At 42.2% G+C, this 24,853-nt stretch overlaps 1 protein-coding gene across 4 annotated transcripts; it reads left to right on the top strand.

Annotated features, from left to right (window-relative positions):
* The first annotated feature begins 166 nt into the window (after window positions 1–166).
* Window positions 167–23,410, top strand: IQCB1 (IQ motif containing B1). 4 transcript variants are annotated; one of them, XM_032692573.1, is made up of 14 exons: window positions 167–246; window positions 565–809; window positions 1,651–1,813; window positions 3,497–3,626; window positions 6,302–6,395; window positions 7,464–7,563; window positions 7,964–8,136; window positions 10,677–10,789; window positions 11,811–11,935; window positions 16,781–16,923; window positions 17,360–17,508; window positions 17,971–18,099; window positions 18,480–18,636; window positions 19,682–23,410. In XM_032692573.1, the coding sequence occupies exons 2-14, from the start codon at window positions 716–718 to the stop codon at window positions 19,909–19,911; spliced, it is 1,800 nt and encodes a 599-aa protein (XP_032548464.1). In that variant the 5' UTR covers window positions 167–246; window positions 565–715; the 3' UTR covers window positions 19,912–23,410. The 4 variants fall into 4 exon arrangements, with proteins under 4 accessions (XP_032548464.1, XP_032548461.1, XP_032548465.1 ...); XM_032692570.1 differs by lacking the exon at window positions 167–246 and adding an exon at window positions 272–417; XM_032692574.1 differs by lacking the exon at window positions 167–246 and adding an exon at window positions 273–417 and having other exon boundaries at window positions 11,826–11,935.
* The last annotated feature ends 1,443 nt before the right edge of the window (window positions 23,411–24,853 follow it).

The following is a 24,853-nucleotide window of genomic DNA, read 5'->3' as shown; positions in this document are numbered from 1 at the left end:
GATTGGACAGCGGGCGCGCCCCTCTGTAGATTTTCACCAATGGCGCTGCCGGAGGCGCGGGCCTGCACGCGGATATGCAAATGACTCCCTCCTCCCTCAGGGGAGAGTGCTGGTTGGTGGAGAGCGGCCGCGACCACGCAGCTGTGCGGGGAGGGGGGCGTGGGGGAGCGGTCGCGTTGGAGTCGGCGGATCTAGCGATCCGATCCCCCTCTTTCCCCCCCGTAGTGGGGGAGCCCCCGCGCGGCGGTGAGAGGGGCCTGGGGTGTGCGGAGGGTCCTCTCAGAGCGCCTGAGGGGGCCCCGCGGTGCGGGGGTTCGCGGCACCGGCGCCGCCGCTCCCGGGGGCCGTGGGGGCTCCAGGGTGACGCCGGTGGGAGAGGGCACCGCTCCCTCGCCCCCTCCCCCGGCCGAGGCTGAGGTGCGGCCGCTGCCGCTGCCCGCCCCGCGGGGCCGCGCTCGGGCCGCCCGGCCGGAGCCCCGCGCTGCCGGCAGAGCCGGTCCGGCCGCCCGCGGCCTCGGGAGGCAGCGCGGTCGGGGCTCCCTCCATGTTTGTTTCCTTCCCCAGGGGGAGACGGGCGGCCCGAGGCTTCCAGCCGGTGGTGCAGGTCCTGGAGGTGGGATGGAGGTAGTGGCGTAAGGACCCCGCGCCTGCACCGCCACAATTAGGGAGGAAAGAGGCTGGAATCGCTGGTGGTGTGCGGCTGTGGCTGCTCCCCATGGCAGCTGCGGACCCCCAGGTTGTGGCCTTGGCTGCTCAGATCACTGAGAGCGGGGAACAGGACATCCCCCTGCTGCTGCTGAAGTTAAAGGGTAATTAATACCTTTCCTAAAATAAAAGGATGGGCTGGCGAGCTATGGACAGTCCTTCTCTCTTCTGCCTCCTTAAATACTGAAGGTTTTTCTGAATATTTCTGGCATGGCTGGAGACTCTGTAAGGTTGACAGTGCAGCTTTTCCTGAGAGTGGCATTGAGTGGCGTTTGGCTTGGCAACAATAAGGAGGAGGAGCTGGGGAGCAAATGGACAGGAGTTTTTCCTGCCTCTCAGCTGTCACCCCGCTGATGTGGGCCCTTGTCCTGCTGATGTGGGCAGGAATCTTATACTTGGTCAAATCATTTCTCCCAGTGATATTGGGCAGAGAGCCAGGGTGGTCCTCAGTATTCAGTGTTTAAGTCTTGACACAGAAGTGTAATCATGAGCTCCTGTGTGATTCCCCTGCCTCCCCTTCTGCCACACAGCCACTGCTCTTAGGAATGGTTGGAACAAGTCAGGTCCTGTTCTAAATTGGGATATAATTATAAGGAAGATATACGTTTCCCAGTGGTTGTGGTTTTATGTGGCTCCGGAAATTCATACAAATGGGCCATATCCCAGGTAATGTATGTTTTGCTACTAAATGTGTAGAGAGAAAATGGCAACCTAAGTTTAGCGATCCTTCCTGATTGTCATATAGTCTTACAAATGGTTTGTAGCTGCAGGAGCAAAAAATTCTGACAAAATACTTTATGAAGTTGTTAGCACTCTTACAATTACTTTAATCCTGGCTCTGTGTGCATATACTCTCCTTATGTTTTAGTAAAAGAAAGAAAAAAACAAACTTGCACATCAGAATCTTATGCTCATCTTTGTCTCTCTCCTGCTTTCATCTCACAGGAGTTTTAAGTAGCCCTTCCTTGGGATGTGAAGAATCGAAAAAAATTAAGCAAGATATATATGATTATGGTCTTACTCAGTACTGCTTGCTGGTCCTTAGGCAAGACCACTCTCGACTGCGGGGAGGCTGGGCCACTGCTGCCCAGCTAGCAGAGATACTAAGGTAAAAAAAAAAAAAAAACAAGCTAAGAAGTTTTCTTCTAGTTTTCTTTCGGTCCTTTCATCTTGCTCTTTTTCTTTTCAAGCTGCAATACATTGGCTCCCATCCAGAACAAGGCTCGCTGTTCAGAAAAGGCCAGGGTTAAAGTGCAGGGAGCAGTCAAGAGCGGAGGGGTCAGGCATAGCCTAATTGGTCCTGTTTAATTCATTCGCGTTGTGTGTCATTGAGCTGGGTAAATTGTGTGGTGGGAACAGGGTTTGTGTTGGCTTTACCCTTTTTTTTATGGACAGTACTCATCAGTGCAACCGTTCTTATCCGGTAATTGCTAATTTTGAATTGTAGATATTTAAAAAGGCTTGTTTGCTTAGATTTCATCTTGCAAAGATCTTTGACCTGATTGACTCACAGCTTAGTTTGGCTATATTTGAGTGTCTATTTAATATAGCTATTTTAAGTACCTATTTACTATTTTTAGTATAATAGATGACAGGGTTCATATAAACTAGATAACCCCATGTAGTGATGTTGTGAGGATGGCGTTGTTAAATTTAATTCATAGCTGGTAAATAAGAAAGCTTTAAACTCAAATCCACAGTGATCCCATCTCAATTTTACATGTTAGGAAAAATAATACATTTTAAATTTTTCTCAAGTTGTATGTGGTTTTGGCTTAACTAGGGAGCAAAATTCTAAGGCATGAAGTAATTAGGCGACCATCTCTTGTTTATGCCGTATCTGCAGTATGAATTTTTAATGCAAGGAATTTCAGTAAGAGAATGCAAGATTTATCACTAGAGTAGTGTGATACTTAAATCATCCCCTATAAACTATTTCAGTTTGCACACAACAGTGAAATTTATTCTAGCTGTAAAAATGTCCTTTTTTAACTGGATGAATCTCAGCTTCATGCCTAGAATTTGCTTTCCAAGGGCCTTGGTAAACAAAGCTTTACATTTGTGCATTCCTAAAAAGCTAACAAAGCCTAGATAAAATGTCAGAAAGCAAAATTTGTAAAAAATCTTGAAGACTCTTTTGTTGCACTGGTATCTGTGCTGAGTGCAGAATTGAAAAACTTCCCAGTTGTAAAACATGCAGTTTCTTGTAAAAAGTCTTCCAGAAACAACCGATGTGTTTGCGGTGAGTAAAATAAGAGCTGAGATCTGAGGAACTGATTTCTAGCCCACGTCTTCCTCAGCTAGCAAAAGGCTTTAGACAGGGTTGCTGAAGGTTTTGTGATAAATAATAGGGGGTTTTACACATATTTTCATTGCCTGATGTGCACCCCCTTCATATCAGTCTTCCTTTATCAATTTTTTGTCTACCTGTCTATTTTGCCTTTTTTTTTTTTTTCCTTCTTCATGACCATCAGAGCCCTTCCCTAGCATACGGAACAAGCCTGAACAGATCCTTTGAAGTCAAAGGAGAAAGTGCCTTGGATATGTTTTAAACTGAAAAATGCCATAATAAGTAGTAGTATGGTCTCCAGCCTGCCAGTGATTCCTCTTCTTTTGGAGGCAGCCACCTTGGAGCCAGTCACAGCAGTGAGCTGTTGTTCAGTGGTGAATTGTCCCATGCCAGTGAAGCATTTCTTCTCTGATGACGTGACATTCATTCAAAGCTGTTCAAACAGGCCTTTGACTATTCAGGTTGATGGTTTTTTCTTCTTCTTTTTTTTTTCCATTTCAGTCATTGTTGTGTAGGACTAGAGATGAAAGAAGATCTTGAGGAATTTTACAAGAAGTTTCTTCCTTCGGCCATAGACAACCTGCTGGTTTTGGGAAAACGCTTGCAGGCGAGATTTATCCGAGCAATCAAGGTATTTAAATTTCATAGTTAAAAGAGCAGAGAGCCTCTGTAAGCTTTCCAAGGTCATGTATTGGAGAAGTAGAATATTATTCTAGGGACACTGTATTATAAAAAATTATTTTCCAGAAATCACAGTTGTTTTTCTTATGCCTTGGAGCTTTGAAACTGAAATCTGTCATTGGGAAGCATTTGGTCCATGACTTGTGCAAAGCCAGTTTGTTACCATAGGCCTGTTTAGAAAGTTTGTCTACTACTTTTCACAGGTTTTAAAGGTAGAGGGAAGGATTGCAATTGTAAGTAGGATTGAAGAATGAGAGCAGTATAAGAGGGGAGAAAAAGCCTTACAAAAGGCAGCATCCCAGTCACGGTAGTGTCTTAACTTTGCATATCATTAGGTCAGCCTTTGTAATGACTCAGTTCCCACTGCTTTTATTCAGCTTTACAGAAAATGGTTTAGGAAGTCTTAAGATTTTAAATCAGATTTGTTGAAGTTTGTTTTGCCATACAATTTCTGCTGTAAAATTGGCAAAAAAATTCCAAGAATGCTCACTGCTTCTGAACTTACACATTGGGAATGCTAAAGGCAGACTTTGTGAATTTATAAATTTAGACACTTTCTCGCATTCCTCCCCCCTCTTTGCAGAGAAGAAGGGTTTGCCCAGTTAGGTTCCCTCATGCTTCTGAAGCATTCTGAGTTCTAGAATCAGAAGAAAAAAGCTCAACAAATGAAACCCACAAGTAATTTAAATAACCAACCTCGTGGATTCTGACAGTTTCCCCATATTATCTAATTTTTTGTCTCACTGGCTTCTTGCACTTAGTCAGAGTTTTCCTACAAAGTATTCTGATAGACACCATAAACAATCAATTCTCAGAAAGCATCAGTAACATCTTTTCTGTTAGTCCAATACTTGAGAAGTGCATTTGGTGCTTAAGAAGGAAGCACTGTCCTGAAAGACATCCCAGGAGACTCAAGTCTTATCCGCAATATGTAATTTCCCCCACACTTTCTTATTATGTCTCAGCCTACATGCTACTTGAGTCATGCTTGTGGGCAAAGATTTCTTTTGAATGCAAATGCAGTCTTCACTGTAATTAGTACTTTGTCTTTTAAACTTTGTGGTCTCAGAGGTGACGGGGCACCCAGGCTTGGTGCTTGCTCAGTGGAATTTTGGAAATCCCACTGTACCAGTGGGGATTTGTAGTTTATTCTGCCCTCATTTGCTTTTTGTACGAGTCTTTGAAGTCAAGGGAAGTACTGAAATAGCTTTCAGAAACTGTCATGTTGCCAAAACACAGAACAGATAATATTACATGTTAACTTATCACTGTTATTTTGTATTTCTCCGTGTCAGTAAGGATCAAATACAAAGTTAAACTTTGACTGACGGCTGGGGCTTACAGCACGGATCTAGGGACTAGGCTTTCCGTAGTTTTATTTGTGGAGGCTCAAGTAATGTGGGAGATATCAGGCCGTATGTTTTATAACAACATTTGTCAGCAATGTAGTACTATCAAATGCTCCTTTGCAGTCCCCCCTGCCCCAAGATTCTATATTTCCAGTGGCCTGTAGCTCACACCTGGAATACAGACTCTGGACTGTGCATCTGTATGTGCATTCACATGTTAAAACTTAAATTCCTTCTGGTCATGGCAGAGTGCTGGAGCACCTCTTCTGTGAAGAGAGGCTGAGAGAGATGGGAGGTTGTTCAGCATGAAGAAAAGTCCCTGAGGAGACCTTGTATCACCTCCCAGTACCTAAAGGGGCTACAGGAAAGCTGGAGAGGGACTTTTTACAGGGGCATGTAGTGACAGGACAAGGGGTGATGGCTGTGACACTGAAAGAGGAAGGTTTACGTTAGATATTGGGAAGAAATTATGTACTGTCAAGGTGGTAAAACACTGGAACAAGTTGCCCAGAGAAGCTGTGGATGCCCAGTCCCTGAAAGTTTTCAGGGCTGGGTTGGATGGGGCTCTGAGCAACCTGGTCTAGTGGAAGGTGTCCCAGCCCATGACAAGGAGGTTGAAACTAGATGTTCTTTAAGGTCCCTTCCATCCCAACCATTCTGTGATTGATTCTGTGTTTTTTTCCAGTGCAGTGTTGTCACAGGCAGGCACATAATGTCTCTATTTGGCAAAGGGATCAAATTTCAACTTAATAGTGGTTTGGTGTTTGCTCCCAGATCTCCAACTATGAAGTGCTTCTAAAGCTTCACCAAACCAGTTTTTTGGGAACCTTTTCCATTTTAACTGTGTCCTTGGCCACTTTGTACCTTTTTTTTCCCCCCCTCTCCTTTAATCTTAAATAATGGTATTTCCCACTTTGTGCGTTAAATCTGTGATGCATTTTTACTGAGCTGTTGTTTGTCTTCCTATCCCTCCTATGCTATCAAATATTTTTTAAGAAGTAAACAAGACTTCTCTCTCCTTGTTATGAATTTTTCACAAATGGGTGCTTTTACTTTTTTAGTATGTTAAGGTCTTATTGACTGATCTGTGACCTCAAAGAACTCACAAGTTGGGTTTTTTTGTGACTCGTTCCTACAATTTCACTGACCTCATTTGGGAATTTGGTGGAGTTTTGGTCTCCAAATTCCTGAGGCATACAAAGCTTCCCACTATGTCAAGCTGAAGTCCTTAGTGAAGATACATACACATGTTTTTACCTACTTCTCTTTTGTTTAGGATAAAGAAAAACAAGATTTTTTACACTGGTTCCAAACAGTAACCAATGCCATCTGCTGGCTGCTCGATGGGCATATTCAACTAGCAGCATGTGGTAAGGGAAATGTCAACCCATAAAACACCTGAACATTTATTTATAGCAACTACAGGTATCAAGAATCACTCTTAGGCTAGTATCCACCTAGTCTTCTACATTGAAGCAGATGGTAAATCAGCCTCTTAAAGTATTCAGCTCAACAGCAATATCTAAAATGGAAAAGATCCACTAAAGGGAAATACTCAAGAGTTCAACTTCTAGTCTTCCAGAGACAAACATTAGAAGTGTCTTCCTTCTAATTCTAAAATTGCAATTTCCCATTGTAATTCTATACCTTTAAAATCGATTTTTTTCCCAATAGGAGACAGTTGATCTTTTACTCTGTGTGATTAAAATATGCAGAAATTTGACTAGAGTAAACTGCTGGCCCTGAGGAGTGGTTAGAGTTGGAAACAGATTTCTGAGGTTGTTGCCATGCCAGGAAACTTTACAAATTCCTAGCAAACTTCACTATACATTTCTGACCAAAATAAGCTTTCAATTAAACCAATGTTAATAATGCTGATTTTAAAAAGCAGAATTTGTTTTTCTTTCTAGTATAGAACAAAAACATAAGGATCATAAGATGTGTAACTAAAAACAAACATGGTCAGAAAAATTGCTGACTATGTAGACAGTGATACACTGTCATAAAAGAGATGGTGCTTTAATGATATCAGTGGACTTGGATTAAATAACCAGGTGTAACAAACTGTCAAGGTTGAAGTCCTTATCTTTTTTGGATATTGTTGCCCCAGTGATAATTCTGCTGTTGTAATAAGAAACTGGTACTAGTGTAACATAAAAGGTTTCGAAGCTTTTATTCCATTGCAACATCAGGGCCTGGGGGATATCCAAAGGCAGAAAAAACAGGGTTCATCATGTTTTTTGGATCCTGAAGTAGTTTACATATTTCAGTAAGTTCCAGTGTAAAAATTATAAATGAGGGAGTTTGTTCCAGAAACAGTATCTGGTTTTACTTGTTATGGCTTGTGTTCCATAATGAAGTTTATTTGATTTATGGTATTTTCATGTCTGGTTCTGATTGCGTAATTTCTTGTTTGCTTGTTTTTGGTTTTTTTGCAGTACTGCAAAATGATTGCTTCCTGCAGTTGTTAATAACAGATGATGCTGAAACAGCAATTATAATGATGTCTGTTTTACACAATATTTTGAGGATCAATAGGTCAGTTGTTTTCATATATTATTTTTCTGAATTATAAATTTTAAACTCAATTCATTACCACTTGGTAAAATAAATTTTTTATATATATATTATATATTTTATATATATATTACTCATATACAAGAATTGTTGTGTTTTCTTGTTTTGGGTTTTTTCCCCTAGTCTTTGTCGTAGAAATAAAAAAAAATAAAAAGCTGGAGGTTTTATCTGGTTAAGTTGAGAGAATGGGAATTGGTTGATTGAAACAGTAGTACTACCTGGTTGCTGGCCCAGCTAGCTGGGCATGTTGGCTTGCTATATGGCCTGACATATCTAAAAATAATCACTGTTAAAAAGCTCATGCTTTTTAATTAACACTTCTGTCTCCCTTCCCCTTTTTTTTCCTTTCTTCTTTTTCAAGTTCTGTCTTCCTTCAAGTTGATAAAGCGACCCTTCACTCTATTTTGGATGAACTTGTTTATAAGCTTTCATCTACCACCAATCCTGCTGTTGGAAGTGCTGCCACAAAATTGCTGTTGGTGGTGGCAAAATTGAGCAAACAGCTTGTGCATTTACTCACAGCTCGCTACAAAGGTTTGTAAACATACATGGAACCCATGGCTCAGCCTTCTGCAAGGAGTTAAGTCACTGTGAGAATACAAAGATGAAGGTTTCCCATCTTGGTTCAATAACTATCCAGTACAGGTGGAAACTGCAGTTCTGTGTTGCTTTTGGGGCTTTTTTCTCCTTCTTTTCTGTTCATTTTTGTTGTAGTTTAAGATACTGTGCCTCTTTCTGTTTCCTAGATTTATTTTCTTCTGTGGACTCTGCATGTGGTAACTTGTCTTTTAAGCCTGTTGTTTGTCACTTCCAGCTTGATGGGCTTTACTTCTTCCTGTTTCCCTGTGCCGGTTGGTTACTGAGGGATCCCAGTAGCAGAGTGTCTGTACTACCACAGTCAGAGCCCTGTGTCAGACATCTGCCACTGTGCTTTAAGTTTTACTCAAATTGAACTTCTGACCCTGGGTGTTACAGGTCTGCTCATCTGCTAGATGCTGTTCTGTTATTGAGGAGCTGACTGTCTTTTGATATCCAAGTAATTGGAATGAATTCTTTCCAAGAATATATGTAACGAGTTTATCATTTTGTCTTGATGCCTTTAGATGAGGAGGCTGCATATGTGTATAATCTGCTCTGTTGTTCATTCTTTAATGAGGTGTCCCATTCAATGTTTCTGTCTCTAGCCTGGCAGGGAGTTCCAGGAAGCCCTTTTGTCCTCTGTCATGCCTGTGGTGACTAAGGAAGAGGCTTTGATGTTTGCCAGGTCTTTTATGTTGTTGGTCAAAACTACTCACGAGCAGCCTCAGTCCTTTGGGGACAAGGACAGTAAGAAATGGGAATGGTAGACAAAAATGTTCAATTCTGATTTTTTACACTTGTGCTGACTACTTATTAGGCAGTACTAGCCAGGTAGATTTCTGGACCAGATGGGCAGCTTTGCTACCCTTTTGCTTGAGAAGGGAGGGCCTCCTTTTGGTTTGAAATTAAATATAATGAGCCAAAGGCTGGTATCACATCGTGGATCCTTGTGAAGCTGTTGTGATCGTCTGATCATCCCAGTTGTGGAATGCTGGCTTGTCTGAAGAGGTACAAGTCTCCATCAAAAGATGGTGCTTTGTTTTACTCTAGAATCACAATATGCCACAGTCGTTTAGAAACTCTTCATGTCTCTTCTGTGCATTTTGTCTTTCCACTGAGAAATGAAAAAAAAATTGCTTTTTTCCTCTACTTTTTTTTTAAGTTAGAATCCTTATGTTAGTTTTCACTCAGATTTGGAATCCTTTAGATAGTTTAAGGAATAACAGCAACAAAGAAAGCATCACAGCATTTCCACCATCTGGCCATCTCACTTGGCTTCTCAGTGGCTCGGAGCCATTGCCAGTGTGAGGTGCTTCAGTGTAAGCTTTGCCAGGGGAAGCAGCCTGCCCAAGGTGAGGACATCACCTGAACCCAAGACTAGCACAGTCTTTACATCAGGTTTCCAGGAAGGCCTGGTCTTTTTATCTGCGTGGGTTGACACATCTGAGAGGCAAACGCCAGATTCTCCCTACCAGTGGTTGGAAGGTGCATCAGCTGTATAGTCTGTACAGAGAGTGGCCAATGGTTGTGTCAGACCCACAGCACTTCTGTGAGGGAGCTGCCTTGTGTAGCCAGACTACTTGCTTTTGTAGACAGCCTTAGGGCACCAACTAACTCCATTTAGAATCTCACCTGTGTCTCTCCTCAAGTGTTTAACTGTCATCATCTTTCGAAAATGGTGCATGGGGTGCCACAGAGGTGCCATTTCTGTTTGCATGGAGGACTTGATGCTCCATATCCAGATCCTGTAAGTCTATATGAGTGTTGGAGTTCCCTAGTGTATGAATATGCTTACAATGATTTGAAGATGGAAAAGTTACTTGAATCTGCAGTTCTTCAGGAGGCTATCCAAACACGTGCCTACTTCCTGCCCTCCTTCTTTCCTGCAATTCCCCGCAGAGCTCTTGGGCTCTGGGATTTGTCTGATACAAAGCTTTTAGCACATGTTACTGTGTACTTGCACAGGGAGCGTGTGTGCCTTGTGGGGGGGAGCACAAGTGTGATTTTTAGCTACTGCAAACCCAAAAAGCTACTTCGTCTCATGAATTGGATGCACATGTACTCACAGACTGTGTTATGCAGATAAGACATCGAACAATTCCAGTTATAAATAAATAAATTTTATTATGAAAAATACGAAAATAGTGCTAATAACACTCTGCACTTTGGTGGTGCTTTACATTCTTTTAGTACCTTACAATGACTTACTGTTAAGACACTGAAAGTACACTGATAATTTAACTGTCTGTTTTGTAGACACAATACTTATTCAGGCATACAAAATCACTGGATAATACTTCTCTGTGATGGTTGGAGCACCAGATATTCTTTGATAATATTCTGCATTGAAACTCAAAGGTGGCCAGTGATGTTCAGCTCTAGTGTTCCTTTGCACATAGAATCAAATTTTATTTGTTGACTCCAGTTCGTTACTTTGAAATCCTGAAAGGAAACATTCACCTACTGCTATCACATGCTGTTTCTCTTTCCCTTAGGATTAAAAGGGCTTTTAAATAAACAGTGGACTGGCAAAGGATTTGACAGGGAGCTCAATCAGCTCTTGGACATGCTGTATTTGGAACAATCCAGTGGAAAAGGAGAAATGCAGGTGATAAAGTTTGATTAGACTTTTTTATGTGAAATCCTAGTTATATGTGATTTGTATATGTTTAGAATGGATTTACTCTATGTCTTCCATGACACTTTTAAATTTTTCACTATGGATTTTTAAATTTCATATTTATTATTTTTTTCTTTTTTTTGAAAACATCAAGAAATTGCTTATTAATAGGATATGGGACTACGACTCAAGAGATTGACTTTCTTTGTAGATTCACCATAGATTTCAATACAATCGTAGGGGAAAAAGAATTAATTTTTTTGCTAATCATAAAATAAAAATAACTGTGTTTGCTTTTCTGACGTCGGTGTTACGAATTTAGATCTCTGAATTCTAAGCAGCATTCACATAGAATTAAGTCATATAGAGAAAATATGCAGTAAGAACACCACCTGGGCTGTGTTCCCAATAAAAGGGATGATGTGTTTTATGAGCTTCTTAAAAAAATTTGACATGCAGGTTTCTCAGAGACAATACTTTAAAGAAATCAGAGTTGTGTTTGTAGAGATTTGCTTTCATCTGCAAAGTGGTTTGTGTTTGGGTTGGTTTGTGGGGTTTTTTTTAAATTCGTTTAAGAATAGAATTGATTTTCTTTTTCATGTTTGCATTTCAGTGACTTCTGATCATACTGCAAATGTAACATTTTTCCTGCCACTAATTCTCCAAACTTGTCTTTCTGTCCTCTTTAGAGTAGGTGTTTTGATTGAATCACCATTTGAAATGCCAAGTGCTTCAGGTGTTTTAAAGGCAAATTTCTAACATCGATTATATATATATTTGTGCTGTAGATTCATTTGTTTGCCACAGAAAGCATCAATACAGGGGATCAGATGAGCTGCCTTTGGGGCAAATATGGGGTTCATGATAATAACTGTCTTACAAGACCTTAAATTCCCCAAGCTGTACAAATAGTGAATTTGATGCATTTGAAAACTGGTGGGTTTTAGCCAAATGTTGACATTGTCCAATTATGGAAGCATAATTTTTATGCATAGAAAATATTCTACGGACTGTTTTATTTCAGAAGCAGCATCAAGCAGCATCTATAATCCAGGCTACATGGAGGGGATTTCAGACAAGGAGAAGGCTGAAAAAGCTACCCCAAGCAGTGACCACATTACAGAGAAGCTTCAGGTAAACACTATGGCTTTGTGAAAAACAGTAAGGAGTAGAGTCTAGTAAGAAGGTTTGGGTTGGGTTTTCTCAGTTCACAGACTGACAGGAAAAATTCAGGTCATCTAATTCAATGTCCTGGTTGAAATAGGCCCAGCCTCAAAATAGAATCTGTCTGCTCAGGGCCATATCCAGTTCTGGGGGTCTCCAAGGGTGGAGATCCCACCATCTCACTTGGCCACTTTCCTGGTGCTGGATAATTTGCCTTGTGAAGAATTCTTCCATTACAGCCAGTGGGAATTTCCTTGTTGCAGTCCTTACCACTGCCTCCTGTCCTTTTTCTGACCACTTCTATGATCTGGCTGTGTCTGCTCTATAACACTTAGGAAATGGAAGACAGAAATTATATTTGCCTTCCTTTTGGCTAAATAAACCTCACGTGTCCTTGTATATCCTACCTTCCATAGCCCTGATTGTCTCTGTTTGGACAGTGTCTATCCCTCCCTTTTGTCAGTATCTCGTCTACCACTGGGAGTCCAGTAGAGTGTGACCAGTATTGCAGATATGCCCTCAAGAGTGCTGAGTAAAGCCAAATAATCATCTTTGATTGCTGCCTCTGCTTGTGCTAGTGCAGCCCAGTATGCCCTGCAAGGGCATGCTCCTGGCTTGTGTTCAACCTGTAATCCCACCAGGAACCCCAGGTCCTTTTCATTGGATCTGCTGCCCAGGTAGTCAGTGCCCAGCTTGTACGGATTCCTGAGGTTGGTTGGTACCAGGTGTAGAACTTCCCATTTGAACTTCATGTGGTTTCTGTTGACCCATTTTATGTGTTTGTGGAGGTTTCTCTGAGTGCCAGCCCTGCCCTGCATGGGAGATTGTGATGATAGCTTTGATAAACTCAAGGGCAATGACATCCAGTGCTCTCCCCTCGTCTGCAGAGTCAGTCATCTCATCACAGAATGCGATCTAGCTGGTCAAACATGATTTGCCTGTGATAAATCTGTGCTGGCAATTCCCATTCGTCTTCCCATCCTTGCTGGAAATGCCTTCCCTGAGAGTTTGTTTCCATATCGCAGGCCCTGAGTTTGGGCTGACCAAGTATTCCTTCATCTTGAAGATGGCTTTTTCCAGTCGGCTGCTATTTCTAAAACATAAAGGTAATGTAATGCCAATATGAGCTGTTTCACTACAGATTCTTTTAGCAGAAACATCCAAACAATGTGCTTTTCCAGCAGTACCAAACTGCCACTTTTTGTGCCAAAATCTCCAACTGTCCCTTTCCCAGCTGCCAGACTTCTCCATGAAAAAACTTACTTCTGTGATGCTTTTATATTTTCTATGTAAAAATTTGTGGCATATGGAAAACTGAAAGTGTGGCACACTGTAGCATGGGATTCCACTAAATAGCTCTAGAAGATGATGTACTGGTGGTAGAACAGTTAACTGATTCACAGTTAACTTGACACAAAATTGCACTGTAAATTATATGTGAAGCTGTCCCAGAGTTTCCACATGCCAGAGTGCTGCAGAAACAAAAGCCCATAGTGCTTGCTCAGTATGGTGATTGCAAGACCTTGTTCTTCATTAATTTTTGAAATCTTTGACTCTTGGAAGTGGAGTAGTTTCAGTGACCTAGATAGTATCCTCTGCCTTGGAGCAGCACAGAAGAATGAAGCTATGTAAATAATGGTTGTCTCACTTGAAGTAAGATTTCAGCAGTAATGTTAGCACATGTTAGGCTAACTCTTTTGAGAAATTTCGTGTGAATTTAATATAGGTTAATGGATCTAAATCAAGTTCAGACTCTACAGCAGGGTTTTTTTCAAACTTTTTTTGCAACCATTGGGCATTACCATGTCAAAACTATACCAAGATATGAATGTCAAATTACATTGCATCGTGACCAAGGTGATAGAAAACAAAAAGTTATGATTTGTTGTTGTCTAGATTGGCATTAAGAAGATATTGGATTATCTAAGGTGTACTCTTTAACTTTTGGAAGATTTGCAGGGGCACATAGTGTGTTTGTTGAGGGCCACTAGTCACTGCAGCTTTTGTACTGAAACACCAAGAATGACACCTTGTTGCTCCTTTTTACTCCACCATACACTTCAAGCCAATATTCCTGCTCTCATCAGGCACCTTGCAAGCCTGCAAGCCAAACTCATAGCCCAGGAAATTTGGATGTTGGGCCAAGACATAACATGGTAAAGCAGAAGGGAAAGTGTGACGAGGCTATCGGCAATCAACAAGCTGCTTGACTCCCTTGTGTCATATTTTCAATATTGCAAGCATTAGTGTGTGCCTCTTAAGTAGTTCTTGAATCATTTAAATGGACTTTTGAAAGTGTTTGTTTAATATTGAGAGGAATGGAAACTTATTAATATCCTTAAAGTTGTGTGTTCATGGCTCAGTCAGTCCCAGTGTACTGAGCAAATACAGTAACTGTGCAGCTCCAGTGTTGGTTTTCTTCTGTCTCGGTCAAAACTGCTGCTAGCATTATGCTGAAAAATAGTGTTTGGAATACTGCAAGCATGACTTTGGAAGAACCTTCAAGAGGACTTTTTAATTTTTAACAGTCAAGTTCTGGTTATATTCACAGATTTATTTTAGAACAAGTGTGGTTAAATACTGCAGAGCCTGAAACTCCAAACTTGGCTCACCTGCAGCTGCAGTGGAAGATTTAAACTCTGCAAATTATAAACTTCTGAAACTATGGTTTCAGAAATGTCTCCCCAGTGAATATTAAAGCCTGTAATCTGTCCTTGAAGTTAGTTCACTGTTATGTACCTAATTGTAAGACTCTTAAAATGGCAAGAATTTGTGTTAATTATGCACGAAAAATTAAACCATTTTATATATATAAAGAGATGATCAGAGTGAGGCTGATCTCTGCCATGAACTGCTGAAGGAAGCTTGGATCTTACTCTGTGTATGTTTTTCTTCTATTCAGAGGCATTTCCCTGTCACAATGTGGTCTTGTGCAAGCAAATGCATCTTATCATTAGGAGGAACAGAGAATGAAGAAGAGCATGTGTTTTGCAGACTATATGGGAAAGAATCAGTATCAAAGAAATATTTAAATACCTGACAGACACTACTGGTAGTTTCACAAAGGTGCATCTGAAAAGTTCATTAAATATTCTTGTAGTTTTCAACCTAATGAGGCTGATAAAAATCTATGGGGAAAATATTAATAGTTTTATCAAGAAAATGCCATCAAAAGTCCTGTTTGATGCTGTAACTTCATTCACTGTAGAAATATAATATTTGGATTAAAACATTAATTTCCTGGATTAAAAATGCAAAGATTTACAGCTCTAATTTGCAGAAATGCATGAGCTGAAAACCTCTAGTTTCCTTGAAACCACATGTATCATGATTTGTCTCTGTAGGTTGGTGTGTGGGCACACTTCAAGTCTTTGTTACAGTTGTAGAGGGATTATGGTGTGTCAGGTTGTGCTGGAGGCTTTTCAGTTAGGGTCAGATCTTTAAATCCAGAGCATCTCTTTTACACGACAGCTTCCATCCCATCTTTCCCCACCCAGTTATGGAGACTGAGAGAAAGTATGGTTGGTGGAAAAATTGCACCTCAATTTACACTTGTGATGAGAAACACACTATTATCTCAACAGTAGTCTGAGTCTGAAGATATGACATGCAGCAATACCAAAATTGCTGTACATTGGTTCTAGTCTACTGGGTTTTTTTTCTCCTTTCAGGCATCCCTTGTACCTGTGCTCCGTCCCTTGGTTTTCTTTCCTAATGCTTAAAGCACTTTCAATGTCCCTGGAAAAGTGCTCGAGGAGAGCAGAACTCAGGGCTGTGGGCCCAGTTGGGGTACTCAGGTCCTGAGTGGGCAAGTGATTTTGCTGCAGTAGGAACAGAGAAGTCACATTGTTACCTCATTTTGGGGTAAACTCATACAGTCTCAGGCATTAAGCTGCTAATGAGGTAGGATCCATTGGGATGAGAAGGGGCAGTGAAGGGGAGTCCTAGCTCACACCTCTTCTTTCATACTTCACAGAGACCATGTTGAAGTGGTCTCAGTAATTATTAGTATTGATACATTAATATATCTGGTATTTATGTATTATTCTCTGTATTGATATGTTAATATATATATAATTGATGTACAGGCTATTTTTAGCTTAAACACTCCAGGGCCAGTTGCAGAGTTTTCTGTTGTCTCATCTGTGAAACATCTGCTGAGTCTTTTCCAGTGCCAGGCACAGCAGGGCAACATCTTAACATCAAATCTAGTACAGATCAGGAAGAATTTGCAAGAAGATTCTTTCCTAGTGTTCTGTTAACAAAGTTGATGGAGAAAATGTCAGTCTGTATTTCCTGGAGAAAAAAATCGCTCCAGCTTTAAGAAGTGAGGCTTGACAGCCAACATTCTGATCTACTCCTGCAGTCAGTAGAAAAATAGTAGTATGTATTATAAGAAGCAGGTGCCATGCATGCTGATGGATAGACTGGAAAAGCTGCATACTGGAGCAGATGGGTAATGCTGCTTTACCTCTTCCCCAGATGATGGAAACAAAATTATTTTTTCGGCTTGTGCTGGCTGTGAATGTCCCACATGGAGCATTGCTCCTTTCAGGGTCCTTAGAACTTTATCCTAACTAAAATTTTATCCTTTCATTTCATAGGCTCAGAGTTTTTTGTGGGTATAAGAGATTTGTGGCTAATTTGAAGGTGACTTTTCGTTGCTTCGTGTGGTTCTGCAGCCAACAGCTGGGGTAGCAGATTATTTTGTGGATTTCCTTTCTCAGCACTGGACTATTTAACACAAAGAGAAAGAGAGGTACTTTAAAGAAATGTACAGCTTAAGGTAATTGTTAATGTACTTATGTATTGCAGAGCTAAACGGGAACAGGAGCTGCAACACTTAGCAAAACAGAAGGAAGATGAGGCTCTAAAACTGCAAATGCAACTTCAGAGACAGAGAGCCATGAGACTCTTCCATGAACGACAGCTGGCCTTACTGGAAAGAGTCCATGCCAGTATGATTTATATTAAACTATAGCAGAAGATTAAACTATCTGGGACTCCTCCAGTTTCCCCAAATATATGTCCTAATCTTGCACGTCTGTTTGCACTGTAGTCTTACTGTCTCTTCTCCTGACCCAATTATCTGAAAGAGAACATGCTAATTCCCCCAGGGCTCAGTAACTACTGATCAAGATCTGCTGCCTTCAGAATGGTGCAGGAGAAAGGGAGAGCCCATTTTCTTGTGTTACAAAGCTCCATTGCAGCTACAAGTCTGCAAGACATGACTCACAGCTAGTGGACCTTGGGGAAGAGGGGTTTTTAACTGAGAGCACCCAAGCTGCTTTGGTACAAGCTGCTTTGGTACTATCTAGTTTGAGGATTAACAATGTAAATTGTTAAGAGATCCTAACCCACAGTCTTGTAACTGGATTTTTGTTACATTTGTAGGTCAGGTAAATAAATACATGGAGGAAATGGAGGATAAATCAGCATTAACTATCCAGAGATTCTGGCGAGGGTATAGAGCAAGAAGAATTTTTCATCAACAGAAACAATCTCTTAAAGAGTATAAAGCAGCTGTCATCATTCAGAGAACAGTAAGTATATATACTTTTGTTCTAGCATTAGATAGGACTCAGTGGATTATTGTGATGCCTCAAAAAACTGTTTATTGTCTTACTGTCAATGTAGCCATAAGTTATAAAAAAATTACTCAGCAGATGATGGTCTAGAGCCACAAGTTGCTTAGAAGGGTTAAACCTTGCATAGGTTACAAATCCTAATACAGTTTTGTAACTTAAATGTAAGAGCTGCTACCTCAAAACCTAAGGTTGGAATGTCACCACACTACAGATGAGTCATTGACTTATTATGAGTGTTGTTACTTACTATTTAGTGTTCATGCTGACCTTGTATGTTGTCTTTTCAGCATCATAGCTGCATTTAGGCTTTAACAATGCATTATGGAAATATTTTTCTTTCACTGATTGATTACAAACAAAGTGAGAAGACAAACTTCTTGTCTGTGATTGTCATATTCTCATATGTTCTTTACAAAGGCTTGTAAATTCTTGGAAAAACGAAGAAGGAGGAGACCTCTCTCTCCTTGGAAAGAACCCAAGGGACTGACTGATGAGCAGAGACTAGCTTTGCAGCAGAAGGTGGATGACTACATCAAATTGCATCCGGTCTGTTTCTTAGTCATTTCATAATTTGCATTAATGATGCAACATAAAATACTCTAGGGATGAAATAAATTCAGCATCATAAATTCTGATCAAGATAATCCATGTGAGGTATGTGTGTGTTAACCCTGCTTGTTTGACTGCAAGGCAGCAGGATATTGGGGATTTTAACCATTAATCTAATAAAAAGTGTCAAAGCAAACTGTAATTGGAAAATTTATATACTTGATGCAGGATAACTTCGGAGATAGTTGCAGAGGAAGCAAAATTATTAAGTTAACAATTAAGAACAGTATTTGCATTCCTCGTTTAGGCATTATTCTACCCCCAGAAGATTTAAAATAACCAGCTCCTAATGGTAACAAACTGTTACTTTCCTCCAGGCTTCCCAAATGTCAGAAGAAATGAGTAAAGAATTACATATGCAGGCTCAGGAAAAGCTGGCACAGTTCCTGTTGAGGAGCAGGCTGGATCAGAGAGCAGCGCAGAGGAGAGAGACATTACTGGCTCAGGTCAACACTGATGTGGAGCTGCTAATGAGTATGTGACTGCCTGTGATCATAGTTTTGATTACCATTTGGATTAAACCAATTTCGATAGAAAATTAGAGTGAGCAGTGGTAAAGCCTCATTTCAAAACTGAAATATCTTTCTTCCTTTGCCATATGCCTTATCTTGAGATTCAGGCTTTGTTAAAGATTATCCAAGTGTTGCTGTAGGTTAAGTACACCTGCTTTTCAAGGAGTATCTTATTCTTCTACAAGCAATGGGCCTGCAAAAGGCATTAAAATTTCTAAAAAGGGAATCTCACACAACCTATTCCTCTACATTTGTTTTGCTTTGTTTTGTTTTCTTGTGTTGTAAGTAAGCTGCTGGTTGAAGTCCTCTAATCCCTTCCAGATAAAGAAGGAAATCTTTGAGCTATGAATTCCGAATCATGTTTTCATTTTCTCTGGCCTGGCTTTATGTGAAACAGAATTCACTATCATGATATCTTAATTCCAGACAAGTGGCCCAGAGTGAAGGAGCAAGAGTAGCAAACTGCAGCCACCAGAGAGCACCCAAGCCGGGTAGAATTCAGCACGTTACTGAATTCCATTATTTAGTCTGTCATGTGCTGTGTCACTGCAGCTCATTGCTCCCTGAGCAGGCAAATCAGCAACACACTCTTACACTGTGCTGGGTCCCCCAGGCAGGGAATTCTCAGTGCTGCTGTGCCAGAGCAGTGGAAACACCCTGCTGATGTCACCCTGTGCCAGGAGCACTGATCCAGCAGTAGTGACCAGGAGATCCTCTTAGGTCATACTTACCCAAGAAGTCATTTTGGTGGATGCCACCACTGCACCTAAAAGAAGTAGTCCTGCTTTCCCCCTTCTTCTTTCTACCCCATTATGTACTTATTTTTTCGGATTAGCCTTTATTTGGATCACCTCTCCAATCAGATTTATCATGCAGTCTTAAAATTGCAATGCCAGCATGGATGACCTAGGACAGTGGGAAGTGTGAGGGTAGTGCTCCTTTTTTTGTTTGAAATACTCATAAAGCCACAAACAAAATATGAAAAACTCTTCTCCTTGTTTTTACAGATGCTCCAGGGTTAGCAGAGACCACAGAAAAAGACATTGGTGTCTTCGTGAGTCGATCAGTCCCTGTAGCTACCAAGGCAAGACAATCCCACAACACTATGCTGAAATACACTCGCTGGCCATGGTGGAAAAAGCTTGGAGATGAGTTTATGGAGGATGATGTAATTCCTGATGAGGCCCTAAATACAGAACTGGAAACTCTCTTTATTGGTGGAAGAAAATCTTTATAGGTAACAGGCAGAAGAATTCCATATTCAACCAGACTCATACCTTGTACTATGCACTTACTTTTGTGTGTTTTTAAGGAAGGAAAACATTTGAAAAACACTGAAAAATACCAAAACCTCATTTTAGTGTATTTTACTTATCTTGGAAAGAATCCCTTCCTGTATATCAACAGTTGGATCCTATTAATCTTGTCACAAATAGGATTTAAATACTGTAGTTGTAAATGTAGTTGTAAATATTTTGTAATTTGTATCACTTTAAAGGTAAGTTTATAAACTTTGTCTTTTCGGTTCTTATTCAGACTCGGGTGCATAAAAAATCAGGACACTGGAAAAGCCTGGGCTTTTATAGCAAAACATTTTTATCAAGTCATGTGCTTTGAAATAAAGATGAGTTCAGAACAAAACAAGACACCAATACAGAATCAAACAAGCTGGGTGCTTTCTCTGTGTTCCTCCCAGGCTACCTGTCCTTGCTTCCACCCTCTGTAAGCTCCCTTTTATTTGAGTTTGTGCAGGAGTTTCATTTTCATCCGTGAAGGCCTCCTGTTGTTTTTTGTCTGACTTCCTTTTTGTTGGGATGTGTTGCTCCTGAGCTTGGAGAAGAAGGTGATCCTTGAATATTAACCAGCTTTCTTGGGCCCATCTTCCCTCCAGGGCTTTATTCCATGGTACTCTACCAAGCAGGTCACTCAAGAGGTCAGTCTGCTCTCCTAAAGTCCAGGGTAGTGAGCTTGCTATGCACCTCCCTTGCCAGCCTTAGGATCTTGAACTCCACCATTTCATGGTCACTGCAGCCAAGACTGCCCATGAGATCCTTACCAGCCCCTCCTTGTTGGTGAGAAGAAGCTACAGCACTACACCTCTCCTTGTTGTCTCCTCTATCTCTTGGAGAAGGATGTTATCATCAATGCATTCAGGACCCTCCTGGATTGCTTGTCCCCTGCTGTGTTGTCCCTCTAACAGGTATCGAGGTGGTTTAAGCACCCCATGAGGACCAGGGCTTGTGAATGTGAGGCTGTTCCTATCTGTCTGTAGAGGGCTTCATCAGCTTGGTTTTCCTCTTGGGGCAGCCTGTAGCAGACCACCACTGTAATGTCCCTGCCATCCCTTTAATCCTGACCCGTAAACTCTGTCAGCTCCTCATCCATCTCCAGAGCTCCGTGCACTCCAGATGGTCATTGACATAGAAGGCAACAACTCCACCTCATCTCCCATGCCTGTCCTTCCTAGGGAGCCTGTATCCTTCCATTCCAAGAGTCCAGTCAGAGAAGCCATCCCTCCCTTCTCTGTGGTGTCAGTAAGATCACAGCCCTGCAGGTGTGTATATTGCTATATGTATATCTCTAACTCCTCTTGTTTATTCCCCATGCTGTGTGCATTTGCACGGGGGCATTCGAGTTGGATCCCTGATGAGACCGACTTCCTGGCTGGAGTGGCTGCAATTCCTTTATGCTGCTCTTCAGGTGCTCTTCTGCCCACTTGTGATCCCTCTCCAGACTCTAGGCTTCTCTTGCTGGCTCTGACATCAAGCTGGTACAAGTGGGATGGATGGAGGTTCCTCTCCCCTGGCAACTGTAGTTTAAAGCCCTCTTCACCAGCTGGGCAAGTCTATGACTGAAGATGCTCTGCCAGATGTACCCATGAGCCCTCAGCAGCCCACATTCCTTGGGGCTCACAGGTCACCAGCACTCCCTTGGGCTGCCTTTTTCCTTTAAAAGCCTGCAGTTCTTCCCACAGCCAATGCAGTGTACAGGAGCATGGGCACAGTCCAAACTCTTATGTGGGATTGTAGCCTCGGTGTGATCACCTGGCTCTGTCTTCTTAAACCATGAAGAAGTTGTTTAATCCAGAAAGGTCTCCAGCCCAGGGCCTCTGCAGTCACTGTGGCCCAGAAGACAGTAAACACCTCCAGTAGGATCCTGCCTATGGATGTGCCCAGAACAAGAACTCGAGACTGCACTAGTGCCACAGGTGCCTGCACTATTTTTCAGGTAAAAGGCACAGAGATTCTTAAAAATTAGATCTTACCTCACTGCAGAGGAGGAAAAAGTGCAGTGATTTCTTTTGGTTTTATGTGGGCAGCAATATTGTTTCAGCATGTTTGTCTTCCATTCTCTCTAGATGGCTTTGAGTTTTAATTTCAGTGGAGATGAATGGAAAACAAATAAATAGAAATAGTGGGCAGAAGCCCAAGCCCATTCAGTTGCAGCTGATATGTTGAAATTAATAACTGGACAGCTGCCAGGAGGAAGAGCTGGGCTCTGTTAATTTTTTTAAAAGAACTGTGATTTGGAATGCACTTGAATTGGCTCATGATTCCTTTCTTGGAGAGTTAAATGGTGGAACAATCCATTCGGTATTTGCTAGGGCACTTGCATGTGTCTGTTGAGTTACGTTTTGTTCTGCACAACTCTGTTGGTAGTTTTAAGCCGTGCCCATAACAGGACAGGTGCCCTACAACCACCAGAGCAGAGGGCCTGGGGGCAGTCACCAAGCACTCCAGGGTATGGAAACTGTCCCCAGCAGCTTCCAAGCTCTGGCACTGGAAAAGGCCTAGCATCTCTGGATGGATGCACTGCAGCAGGCCAGCTGTTCCCTCCTAAATACCTGAGTCCTCTGTATATGTTACTGTCCCCTCTGCTCCAAACTATTTTGACAGAGCAGCCACTGCTATTCTGTTTATTCCTAATCACCTCCTTAGAGCAGGGACATGGTTGCAAAGGGGCTTTGCCTAATGTGTCTTACAAAAAGAGCTGACCCCCCATGGCCAGTGTTAAATACAAAGTGAATTAGAGAGCCACTTACCAAAAAGACATTTATTGTAATGGCCTCTGCCACTCACTGCCATTGGAGTGGATAACGAAGTCCCACTTTGGAATATGCAGTTTGCTAGATAATGAGGGGTTTTAAGTGAACAGAGAGCCTAGTAGAAGGTGCTGTCTTGCTGAAGGAAATAAAGTTGCTGATCCAGCAGCCTGAACTCCTGCCCCACCACTGCCCTGACAAAAATGCCTTGTTTTACTTTGTGCTTGTCACCAGGATATTACAGTCACCTCCATTTTACAGACCAGGGAAACAGAGGCACAAGAGCCATGAGGGAATGTGCCTATGGCCATATGTAACTGTATAACCTGTCACTTGTTCCTGTTACTGTTCCAGGCAGAACAAGCCAGAACGGAGCCACTGCATGCTGAGGTAGAGCTGGGAGATGTTCTCAAATGCCAGTTGCTGTGGCCAGCTTGGAGCCTGGGCCCAGCAAAAGAGATCTCCAGGCTCCCTTGCTGGGAGGAATTTGGCATAACTTGATTCATGCTCTTTTCAAGTCCTGCACCACAGGCAGGACATATTGCTAGCATTTCATTTCAGTGCAGCTCTTTCTGGAATAAAATACTCCTGCCTGAATAATGGGAACAGGCATAGACAGCTGAACAGAAGCCATCTCCAGCTTGCTACGAGGTGAACAATCCTCTTTGGGTTATACAGTCACCCAAAAAAAAAAGACTGTAGGAGAGGCTGTGAACTGAGATGGGACCAGTCCTGCTCCCACTTCTCTGTGTGCCACAGGCATGACCAGAAAATATGGAGCTGTTACTTGGACATAAACATGCAGCACAGGTGGTCAAGCCAAGTAGGAAAAAGGGGCAGAGTTCGGTTGTGCCCAGCAGGTCTGGGCTGTGCCCCTGTGGGTAGCGAGCAGGCCTTCCCCAGCAGGCTGACGACAGACCCTGGTCACCCAGGGGAAGTGTGGGAGTGCCCTCCACACCAGTGGAGTGACACACCTGGGGGCACCTGTGACGAGGGGAGGGGCAGAGGCGGAGCTGGAGCTATTCAGGCAGTGTCACTCAGGTCCTTAAATATTGATGGCTGTCTCAGCTGGCCTGTGGGGGCGATTCAGCTGAATTGCAGGTTTCTGTTGCTGTGATAAATTGGACCAATTTGTCATGTGGTTCTGTTTCTTCCCTCCCTTAAGTAAAACTATACAGGAGTGTTATTGCTACAGCTTCAGCAGCAGCAGACAATCTGGAAAACAAAATCCTCTGGTGGATATGGATAAAATGGAAGGGACAGTGACTGTTCTTATGCCAAAGGTGCCACCAAAGTCATGGAGCTGGAAGAAGGCAGCAAAGGAACAAAACAAACAAAGAATTACTCAGCCCTTTCAGAGAGAGAGACAAGGCAGTATCCTCTGCTGGCTCCTGAAATTGAGGAAAATTCCTGTTTATGCAGACAGGGGTTTTTTTTCAGCTGTAGCTGTAACTGGACTCTGCAAACAACAGGATGCTCATCTCCAGCAGAGACACAGGCATGCGCTCAAGATTGCGCTGCTGAGTCCAAGGGCGTCTCCTGGCCTTTCAGACTGGCTGTAATAGGAGCTCTGAGCTGAGGACAGGAGATAACCCTGATGCTATTTCACCCCTTGCCTCTGAGTCTTCTACGGCCAATTTCCATGCGAGCAGAATCCGGTGCAAACATCTGCTCTCCACTGCAAAGTATCACATATGTCGAGTATAGGGAGGAACAAAAGCTTTCTCCAAGTAGTGGAATCAGGGCTATTTATAAATTATCCTTCATCATAAAAGGAGGCAGCCCTTTGCAGGGGGAGCTGCAAGGACCATTGCAAAACAGGCCTCCAAGTTCTCCTTATCATCCTTCTTTCCAGCACAATAGCACCAGGTCATCCTCTAGGCATCCTTGTGTACAGTGAAGAACCCTTTAATAGGTTGTTTACTACATGAGTGATATAAGGGTCCAGATTGACCAAGGGGAACTGAAGGACAGGTGCCTCCCATCCCCTTTCCCCTGCTCTCCCTGAAGGTAGGGCTGGGTTTACTCCCGGTGCTGTCTTGGGACAGAATGACAAAGTCTGGCAGGTGAGGACCAAGGTCAGGACACCACAGCTCTGGTAATTTTTCCCAGTTGCGCTGGAGAACTCCTCTGTGAC

The sequence above is a fragment of the Chiroxiphia lanceolata genome, chromosome 7 (genome assembly GCF_009829145.1).
Source record: "Chiroxiphia lanceolata isolate bChiLan1 chromosome 7, bChiLan1.pri, whole genome shotgun sequence".
NCBI classification, from domain to species: Eukaryota; Metazoa; Chordata; class Aves; order Passeriformes; family Pipridae; genus Chiroxiphia; species Chiroxiphia lanceolata.
Note: the sequence above shows the minus strand (reverse complement) of the source record. Positions and strands in the feature narration are given on the sequence as shown.

What these genes read in the sequence shown, in the direction of transcription:
- IQCB1 (XM_032692573.1), top strand. Translation starts at nt 716, where the DNA reads ATGGCAGCTGCGGACCCCCAGGTTGTGGCCTTGGCTGCTCAGATCACT. An exon ending in ACATTACAGAGAAGCTTCAG is followed by an intron (nt 11,936 to 16,780) that starts GTAAACACTATG and finishes TATGTATTGCAG; the next exon opens with AGCTAAACGGGAACAGGAGC. An exon ending in CTGTCATCATTCAGAGAACA is followed by an intron (nt 17,509 to 17,970) that starts GTAAGTATATAT and finishes TTCTTTACAAAG; the next exon opens with GCTTGTAAATTCTTGGAAAA.